Below are 11,444 nucleotides of genomic sequence, written 5' to 3' on the forward strand. Positions count from 1 at the left end.
TTGAATATTTACCGTAAGTATAACTCTTAATTGCAAGTATGATTTCATATGAACTGTTTGGCCATGAGAAAATTGTACTGATGTTAAAAAACTAATATTTGGCCATAAATTTTTTTAATACAAGTTAAAATTCTATTTGAAATGAAATTTGAAAAATACCCGAAACCTTATTTTCAATTTTAAAAAATTTTTCTTTTTCAAATTATACCAATTTTATATTTTTATAAAATAAAACCATTTAATTTATGTTTCATATTTTTTTAAAAAAAATATATTGAAATTCTAAATATTTATTACAGAAAATATGATCAAACATAATATCAAGTACAACATTGAAATTTCAAATAAAATTAAGAAAAATATTACTCCTGTTAAATTTTCATGGCATGTATATTCTAGAAAATAGTGTAATAACTTAATATAATCTGTTAAATTATACGCATAATACAAATATATTTATACGCAATGTGTGTTACTTATCCACTCCTTTGCCATGATTACATTGGGGCGTGGTTTGGCATCGTCAAATCTACATCAGTACTTCTAGACGATCATAATATCTTTTATTGGAATTATATAAGTACGATATATAATTGATTAATTGTAACCTCTAAATTATGAATGCAACTTTATCGATAGATTTTAATTTAACTAGGATGTTATTGTTCATCGAATTCCTGTTGTATTTTTATTATAATATTATTTACGTTGACATGACACATTAGATTAGGTTGGCTATTTTGGTAGAATGATCTTTTGCACTAATTTTTGTGTGTAATTAATTCAATGCATGTGGCAGAGTATTGGCATTGGATGGGGAAGTGATATTGGAGAAGCTACCACAATTAACGAGGACTTGTCTTTTGCCCAAACAATGCAAGTCCACTTGTGATGAAATTATACAAGATTTAAAGACAACAAGTGCCCATGGCTCCACTATTTCTTGAATAATCTCTTTTCCACTCTTATATTAACACCATTTGTAATTAGCATATTATCTATCAACTATATATTGCTAAATTACAGGGTTACATTTACCATGATATCTATAGGTCTTTTAATTCCTCCTCCCCCCAAATAAATGACACTAATTTATAGTTTACTGATATTGATGGAAGTCTATCACAACTGTTAAAAAAAATGATTGACAGATCAAAGAGAAATTCAAATAACTAAAGAATAAATTAAAGGATCTAAAGTTTAGTGTACTAAATCAGAATCGGGATCAGAATCGATATATGAATGTTGTATCAAATTGAGGTAAGAGTTCAGGTCACGGGTAGGATCACAATTAGGTTATGGGTCTTAGTTTGAAATCGAGAGTCTATTAATCTTAAGTTATAATAAAAAAATTGAATCTCAAATCAAGATCACGTCTCTACTATTGAGTTAAAATCTGTGAGTCTGTTCCTAAAACCTTATCGGGTTTAAGATTGAGAATCCATTCTTGAATCATGGATTGTTCCAAATTCCTTATTAATCCATGTCTACCAATGTGATTTCAAGAGCAAAAAATTTGCATAAAATATCTAATATAGAAAATTGGCTTTATGAATTAAGTAGAAAAATAAAACATCTATATACCATTTTTTCTCACAGTATAATTCTTCATACAATTCCTTTGAACCTTAGTTGCAATAATTACAATTCGACCGCACCTTTTTTTTTTCCTCAGACGATAATTTTGAGAAATTTAATTCATTTGAATAATCATAGTATTTGCTTGATGAGTCGCAATTCGATTCATTTGACTGGTGTAATTATCTTTTTATTTTTGACATAAAAATAATTTGTTTAACTAACCAATATATAAAAAAACAAACAAACTAGAAATTAGGGAGGATATGGTTTCAACTATGGTTCATTACTATTATATTCGACAGAAAAATTCAAGTTTCATTGTATACAAACCTATGAAATTCAAATACAATGATTCGTTCTTTATGCAAGTATATGATAAAATTATATTCAATTTTATTATTGATTTTCACACCTCTTTTGCATTTTGTAATGACCCAAAATGTCATTTTTGATAATTTTGAATAGTCATTTAACTATAGTTAATTTATTTGTGGGCAATTTGTTTAACATTAATAATAGTGGGCCAAGTCTAAAATATTAAAATAGGTTAGTAAATTTTTTTAACTTCTAGTACATAACTAATTAAAAAATAAAGAGAAGTGTTTGACGAGAGGAGTTGCGGTTCAGCGTCAATGAGAAAAGCGGTCAACTGCTTCAAATAAGTTTCTCACCAAACCCTCTAACTATGTAGTGATAATGTCATAACTAGTTATAGATATGTAATTGGATATTTTTTTAGAAATTATTGATGGTGTTCCCTTTGGAACTATGCCAAGATTTCCAATGGAATATTAATATGTCGTCAATAGCCATTTTGGGATAATAATTGGACAATTATATTATATGGAAACTATTAGGGTTGTAGTGTTTGGAGAAATTATGACTTAACTCTTGACTTGAAATTTAAGAAATATGAGATTTGACTTATTGGTTAGAATCAAGATTGAGAAACTTTATTATAAATTTGGATAAATTGTTGGGTCAAAGTTAAACGGATAGTAATATGAGTGTTGTAAGTTTTGAAGTCTTATTGTGGTTATTGATTTGAATAGATTGTATTAATTTGAAAGTATAACGAAGGAGGAAGGCTAAAGTCCCGAAGTGATTGTTCGATAAATTGAGGCAAGTGGATTTCTAAACTCTTGTTAAGCGTATGAAATTCGTGTATTTCCTTGTGTGGTGTTGAGAATGATTTGGAGACTTGTTGCTGATTTGTTGGTGTTGTTTTCCTTGTTGTAAATTGTGTTTTGATATCAAAATGGTTATCTCCTCATTTTCATTTGAGCATGTCATTGCATTGCATCTGAGACATGGTTGTAATAAGAGTTATGTGATAAGAGGATATACCATTTCGACGGTCGTATCGCGCGCCGCGATGAATATTATATTTCGAGGGATGTATCGCGCGCCGCGATGGTTACTATTTTTGAGGGTCGTGTCGTGCGCCACGACAGATGCATGGACAGATATGTCCCCCATGGGTCCCGAACTGAGAGACAGCAGGTATGTATCACCAGGTCAGACATGCATCATTATACTTGACATTGCATTCCATTGCATTGCACATACTTATCATTTGTGAACTTGATATCGTGTTTTTATGATCTTCTGATTGCCTTTCTGCGGAACTTGAGATTGATCAATATTGAGCTTGTTATTGCGGATATGTAATTTGTTGAAGTATTGTTGTTGAGGATATGTAATTTGTTAAAGTGTTGCTGTTGAGGATGTGTAATTTGTCTAAGTGTTGTTGTTGAGCTACGTGCTATGTAAACTGTGAGCTGTTAGGTTGGGTTGATTTTAATGCAGGTTGTAGTTGTGGAGGTTCGGTTGGGGGTGGTAGGAGTACCCGTATTTCATCCCCTTAGCTTGTGTTTAGAGGTTTACTTGCTGAGTACCGTGTGGTTTAGTACTCACCCCTTGCTTCTACAAATTTTTGTAGGTTATGAGCCTGAATTTTTGTTGTACTTGTCATTCTCTTCTTTTCCGAGGCTTCTTGGAGATTTGTGAGGTAGCTGTTTCCATCTCAGCAGACTTTCTTCTCCTTAATTATAATCTTGTTCTATTCTAGATACAAGTTTATTTGAGACTTGAGTTTTTCTTTTGAATCAATTGTAATACTTTAGAGGCTTGTACACGTGACTACTAGGTTTTGGGGTTTTATTAAGTTACTTATATTTTATTTCCGCATTTTATTGTAATGGTTGAGTTTTAGGCTGACTTGTCTTGGTGGGATAAGACGAGTGACATCACGTCCATTTTTGAATCGTGACACATTTTCACTCTTTCCCAATTGTTGCTTACCCGAATACGATTGTTCTGTATTAGATAAACTTATTTTCAATTGTTTTCACCAAAACCTACCAATTTCTCTTTCTCAACTTGTTTTCTTACCCACTCCTTTCCAGTTATTGGCTACCCAATTGTTTTTTTGTATTAGATAAAATACTTTTCATTTTTTTCTTTCACCAAACCTGAGTATCACATGAGTTTATATCAATTGCCACTACAAAAAAATATCTAAATTGTGGGAGTTTCAAAGTAGAGGTTAGTTCCAACCTTCACAAATTACTTTAAGTACCGGGGATTTTAGAGCTGACAGAAAATATAAGTAAATAGCGAAGGTTCAGAACCCCGCCATCTAAAATGCCCGTAATCTGAAAATAAGAATTTTTATTTCAAAAATATAAAAGTTCAGTAGTATTTCATTATAATGAAAATGTATGCCGGGGTTTAGATCTCAACTTTCCCTCAATATTTTTCCTCCCAAAATTTTAGGGTTGCAGGGAAGATGTTCTCAGAATTTTCTAGCTGGTGAAGAGAATTCTGGTGATTTATGTTCGCAAAAGAGAAGAGGAACTCTAGTTAGGTGTTGATTTTCCATTAAGGAAGAGAGGATTGATTGGATTCTCTCTAAGCTTGCAAATTTGCTCTTCCGTCGACAAATATTCTCAAAATCGTCACAGGTGGGAATATTGTCTCCCTCATGTGCAATATTAGGAGTTATGTATAGTGTATTTGATTCAGATAGCGTTAAAGTTAGTTATTTTTTTTGATTTATTTCTGAATTTTGATTCTGGAATTAATGTGTTTTCGTTGAGTATATTGATGAGGTAAGTTGTACTTTATGAGGAATCAGCTGCAATTCTGAATCTAACTCCTAAGTTCTTAGATGTTTCAGCATATGATGCAATGTGTGAAAAATTACTATTTGGTGTAAATTGCAACTCAATGAGTCAAAGTTTCTACTATTATTTCTAGACTAAATTTTTCAGTCCTAGTATCCAATAAAGTTCTGAATGTTGAATGAATTTGAAGGATCTGGAATTCTTATGTGCGATTGTAGTACCATCGTGTTATCTATACTTGATTATATAGATATACATTTGTTCTACTAGATTGGTTTCAGATAGATCCTTGGCTTGAATTTTCAAGTCCTATTTTATATGCTTATTTGAGATTCTACAATTATTTTGGGGTTTATCTGATTGTTTGAGACTTTTGTATTGGATTTGAGTTTTAGCTGATTATTTATCAAGCAGATATTGAATGTATGAGTTTTTTCCTAGTATTAGGCACATGAAGTGGTGATATTCTAGCTCTAGATGTATTCGCAGGTCATCTGAAATAGAGATTTAGTGATTGCCATCCTTGGTGAGTTGCAGAAAGAATGGTATATTTCCTGTAAAACTCTCTTTTATGTGTTCACTTGGATATTATGTGTTGTACATAAGATTAGTCACTGCAAAAAATATATCAAGTCATAAATTGCTTTGAATTCTGCTTAACGTTTTATTTGGCAAACGTTATATCTTAATTGTTTTGGTAGGTTAACTTTTGGATTCTCATTGAAAGATGTATGACACATGAAATAAAAGTTATTCTGAGAGTACGTTTGTAGAGTACTGATGATTTTGGAGCTCAAGTTGCTCATTTTGGTGCGATAAAGACGATTGATGTCAGTGAAAATGAAAACAAGTCTATGCATGTAATAAGAGGCTATTGCTCTAGGTTAGTGTATTAATTTTTTCACTTTCACTTTTCACTTACCGCAAATTAGTCATTGTTTCTGATTGTCCACATTTTATAGGAGAACAGTCTACACACGCTAAAGGGAATTATCAAAGTCAAGTACAGACAAGATGCTTGTGAGGTTGGTGATGAAGGTGGATTCATTCTAAATGTCCACGGTAGTAAGGAAGGGCTAGTTACACCGGTAAGGTCACTTTCTTTTTGGCCTTGAAGTTCTATTACATTGTTTTTGAAAGTGATGACTTTGTCATTGAAAAATTGGTGCAGATTGAAATTGGAATGGATGTAGCAACACCTAAGTTGTTTTTCTAAGTTTCAAGAGACAATCAAATAATGGTGCACATATATGGATTGCTTATGTTTTAGATTTTTTTGTTCATTTGTTATAGTTTCACTCTTCTTGAGAATTTGGTGTAATTTGCCCTTCTAACTTATATCTTCTTTTCTTTTGAAGCTTAGATACTGGATTTGTGCCAAGATAAGCAACGGATAGAGGCAATTGATAAGTAGAGAGTTACGATATCTTATTGTTGCCTTTTAAGTAATAACTTTCTTTTTTGATTTGTTGTTTTAATTTATGTGAGTTGTGACAAGAATTTTATGAATTCGACACTACTGTGGATTGACGTAAACTGTACTTGATACTACTGTATATTTTGTGCTTGGTGGACTGCAAATAGAGATAGTTATGTGTGAATTTAGGTATCATTGTAGATTGCAGAAGTGAATTATGTATCATTGTAAATTTTAGTACTATTGTAGATTGCAGTTCTTTGTCGTTGTTTTCTTTATGCTTTGCCATATTCAAATAAGTTAAGGTGTATTTGCAACTACCATGTTAATGTCACTTTAGTTGTGTTGTATTCGGGTGTAGATATAGTAAAAATTATACTTTAGGACAGGTATTCATTCAGGAGCATCCTTGAGAGAAAGTCTAGTCTTATGTGGTATCGCCATCCTGAAAAAGGAAAAGGAGATAGTCAAACTGTTAGGAAGTGACTAGTAAAAATAAAAGCTTTTCCAAACCTCTTGTGTCTATGATGGATACAAAAACCATAATAACAATATGAACACTAGTAGGCAGCAATACCACTAAAGTCAGTTAGAAATAATTAGTTGTGTTTAAGCCTCATGCACTAATATGAACACTAATATGTGTTGTTTTTTGTTCTCCCTTCAGATCTTACTAGCTTTCTAGTGACTGTGCTCTTAGAGATGGCACATATAGTTGCATGCACAACTATTATTTGACTTGTAACACTCCACTGGATATTCAGGTGAAGGGAATCTTGAAGGACAAGAAATATGAAACATTAGTTGATGTCGATCTTCAAGGTCGACCAACTTATTCAGGTACTCTACTTTGCATGCAAAGTATGCCTACGGAGTCCAAAGATGTCAGAAGTTGTAAGAATGCTTGAAGGTGATGGCCTTGCTAAGAGGTGGGAGGACATTTTATAGAACGTCCAAAGATGTCAGTTTTTCTTCTTCAAAAGTTGACAGCTAATATTTCCAAAGCAGGACATTAGTGACACTAGTCATAATGACAATCGTTGCAGGCCTTTTTCCTTGAGTATGGATGATAGTGAATTTTTTCTTTATAAAAGCAAAATTAGCGAATGATTGTTTTAATAGTGATTTGATGTTTCTTGTAATTGTAATCGTAATGATTGAAGTGAATGATATCTTTTCAGTTTAGTTTGTAAAACTAATATTACATTTTATAATACATTTTTGTGTTGAAATATTTTGTTATTTCTTAATGCTAATAAACCCCTTTTAGGTTTGACTATGATGTACATGTTAATTAAGGTTACATGTTCATAAATTACAGGGGTTAAAAACTCCTGTTATTCTTATGTAATATTCATGATTTTTGGGGGCTTTGAATCTCAAAATTCACAAAATTGTTGGGGTTTTGACTCCGAGAACTTGAACTGCAATTTTTTGACATACATTTTTGGGTTAAAACTCCCACTAATAAACCCTGCTAATGATAACAGGGGTCGATCAAAAACTCCCACTACTTAATTGTGACACATCTATTTGTAGGGGTTTTCACAACTGCTGCAAAATTAAATTGTGAGGTTACTGGCTGTCACAACATGTAATTTTAACCTCCACTATTTAAGCCTTTTTTTATAGAGTCCCCTTTTCCAGTCTTTTTGTTTTATTATTCAAATCTTTTTCTAACTCTTTTTTTATTTTTTTGGCGATAGTTCTCAAGTAAATTTCTTAAATTTTAAACAATAAAGTTATAGATAATAAGAAACAATAAACATTTAGAAAAAGATAAAGATAAATATTCAATTATTTTTATACGAATATCTTTATTCTAAGATTGAGTCTAATTAACCTGCCTAGATAATACTATTATCATAAAGCTACTTAATTAATTGATATAGTAGAGTTGACATTTTACTCTCCGTCATATTTCTATAAAACAAAAACTCAAGATGTGTCATGTAGCACCAATTTCAATCATTATATTAGTTCATAGTATCATCAACACTTTTCAGTTGATCAAATAAGATGTAATCCATTTGTTTTTCATACAATCTGTTGGATGATGTTTTATAAAAAAATATTTACTAATATGAAAATGTGACTGTACAATTATCAATATAGTCTAGACTAGATATTTTAGGCTAGCCCACTCGAATTTGAGAAATTTGACGGGTCAAATTGGGTTGGTCTTTTATTTTGTTGGGCCAAATAATATCAATTTCAACCTATCACTATTGGGTCGTTAATTACGTCGGGTCAATCTACTTATTTAAAAATTGAGAAACCTACATAATTTCATAAATTTATGAGCTAATTACTTAACTATCCTCTAGTTTGCAATATTACATATTCTTATCAAATTGGTGCTCCAGATACATGTATCTCTAGTACATACAGGTCAAATTTGGGTGTAATTTTTTTTTAGATACATTATATTCAAGTAGATTCACATATATTTGAGATACATAAAAAATCTCTCTCGTTTTCCTCATTTCTCTCCCATGTATATGGTATCCCTAATACATGTGAATCACCATGAGTAATTACATATACATGTATCTAATATGATTCGCATATATTCGGGATCGATAGACAATTTTATTTTCTATTTCTTAGAGATACAAGTTTGGACTTATGTTCATAAAAATCTGTGTCTTGAGTAGTACCAAGTAAAACCCTTTCTTATACATACTCTTAAGTCAAAAGCTGGAGTAGGGACTAGCAAGAGTTCACATTATACTCTCAAAATAGTCTATTGAGGCGACATGACATATGCTAACACCATTCTTTCACTGATTCATTAACGTGACAAAATATCAACATAAAAAAAATAATTCCTTAGAAAACTTACATAAATTACTAGTTAAGAAGTAATATAATGATTATCATAATCCTAATCTACAAATAATGTACATTTGAAGATCAAGGAGACAACAATCTGCATTACATGACAAACAACTTTGATGTGTCCTAACTCAGTATATTTTTCGTCTTTTTTTTTTTTTTTAAAAAACTCATTAAAAAGTGAGGACAAACGACAGAAATCACATATTTTTAAAATAAAATCACCATTTGCCCCTTATAAGTTTATAATTACAGAAAATTTTCAAATTGATACAATAATATAAACGCTGATATATTACTCTGATACGCGAGATACATTAATCATTTAGTAAGATACATTACATTTTATACATGATATATAACTTGATGTACATTTTATACATGATACAGTAGTCTGATGCGCGAAATACATTAATCTGATGCGCAAAAATAAGAAATTTTTGGGGATTTGTAAAACTAATAGGGGGAAAATGATAATAACAGACCTTAAAGGTAAAATTTCTGTCATTTTTCTAAAAAATAACGAGGAATCAGACAGGATAACTAGAGCAGACTAGTCATTATGAAGTTGAAAACAAGGGGAATATGTTAGAACCTACCATGATACATTTGATACAAAAACTGAAACATTTATATCTGCAAAAATATTCCCAATTTTTTAGAAAAATTTATAAAAATTTTCTTTTTCAAATTTATACTAAATTTTTTTATTTTTATGAAGTAACATCATTTAATTTATATTTCATAGTTCAAATCATTTTTTAAAAAAAGTTATTCTAAATTCTAAAATATTTATTACAAAATGTCTGATCAAACACAATATCAACTCCAACTTTAAAAATTTCAAATAAAATAAAATAAAAATATTATTATATTCATGGCCCGTATAATCTAGAAAATAGCGTAATAACTTAATATAATTTGTTAAATTATACCAATAATACAAATATTATTTTTACGCAAAGTGAGAAACTTTAATCCTTTTATCCACTCCTTTGATGATTACATTGGGGCGTGGTTCGGCATCGGCGAAATTACATGCTCGCCAGCACTTCTACACAATCACAATATCTTTTATTGGAGTTGTATATGCGAGTCCGGAGCCTAAAGGGTATAAAATGTTAATAAAATTTCCAAAATGGTATATGAATATTTATTTTAACCAAAAGGGCAAAATCGCTGGAAGGGCAGCGACTTTGCTTGCCGGAAAAAGTAAAATCGCTGCCTTGACAGCGATTTCTAAAATATTTTTTTTTAATAATTTTTTAATAAATCGCTCCCTAAGGAGCGATTTTCTTAATTTTTCATTTGAAATTTAAAAGAAATTAAAAAAATAGGAGCAAATCGCTGCAAGTGCAGCGATTTGTCTCCAATTTTCTTTTATATTTTTTTAAATCAATTTTTTAGAAAAATTTTGATTGCTACTTATTTTAAAAAATTATAAAAAAAAATTATTTTGGAATAAGTAGTAGAAAAATTTAAAATTAAAATTTCTTTAAAAAATTTAAAATTTAATTTTAAAAATTGTAAAAAAAAAATTAAAAAAATTGATTGGAAAAATAAAAAAAAATTGATTGGAAAAAATTGATTGGAAAAAATTAAAAAAAAATTGGAGACAAACTAAGAGCAAATCGCTGCAAGGGCAGCGATTTGTCTCCATTTTTTTTTTCCAATCCATTTTTTTTATTTTTTTTTTATTTTTCAAATCAATTTTTTTATTTTTTTTTTACAATTTTTAAAATTAAATTTTAAATTTTTTAAAGAAATTTTAATTTTAAATTTTTCTACTAGTTATTCCAAAATAATTTTTTTTAATAATTTTTAAAAATAAGTAGCAATCAAATTTTTTCTAAAAAATTGATTTAAAAAATATAAAAGAAAATTGGAGACAAATCGCTGCACTTACAGCGATTTGCTCCTATTTTTTTTATTTTTTTTTAATTTCAAATAAAAAATTAAGAAAATCGCTCCTTAGGGAGCGATTTATTAAAAAATTATTTTAAAAAAAATATTTTAGAAATCGCTGCTAAGGCAGCGATTTTACTTTTTCCGGCAAGCAAAGTCGCTGCCCTTCCAGCGATTTTGCCCTTTTGGTTAAAATAAATATTACATACCATTTTGGAATTTTTATTAACATTTTATACCCTTTAGGCTCCGGACTCGATTATATATTGTGTATTATTACTCANTGTATATGCATGTATAATGTATAATTAATTAATTTTATGCCCGCTATTTAACTAAGGTTCTACTGTTTTTTGAACTTATTTTTTGTATTGGGAAAAGGGTCTGATATACCCCTCAACTTTGTTATTTGGAGCTAATATACCCCTCGTTATAAAAGTGGCTCATATATGCCCTTACCGTTATATAAACGGCTCACATTTACCCCTGCCGTTACAAAATAGCTCACATATACGCTTCATTTAACGGAAGTTAAAAAATTAGTTTTAAATTTATATTTATTACTTCTAATTTTT

The 11,444-nt window shown here is 30.0% G+C and overlaps 1 protein-coding gene across 1 annotated transcript in view; it reads left to right on the forward strand.

The window, feature by feature from the left end:
- LOC107010622 (peptide methionine sulfoxide reductase-like) overlaps window positions 1-1,061 on the forward strand; it is a 2,834-nt gene extending 1,773 nt beyond the window's left edge. Inside the window, exon 4 of the mRNA XM_015209900.2 lies at window positions 800-1,061. Coding sequence (XP_015065386.1) covers window positions 800-947 — 148 coding nt within the window. The 3' untranslated portion in view covers window positions 948-1,061. The remainder of the gene's footprint in view (window positions 1-799) is intronic.
- Window positions 1,062-11,444: the final 10,383 nt, after the last annotated feature.

The sequence above is a fragment of the Solanum pennellii genome, chromosome 2 (assembly GCF_001406875.1).
Source record: "Solanum pennellii chromosome 2, SPENNV200".
Lineage (NCBI taxonomy): Eukaryota > Viridiplantae > Streptophyta > Magnoliopsida > Solanales > Solanaceae > Solanum > Solanum pennellii.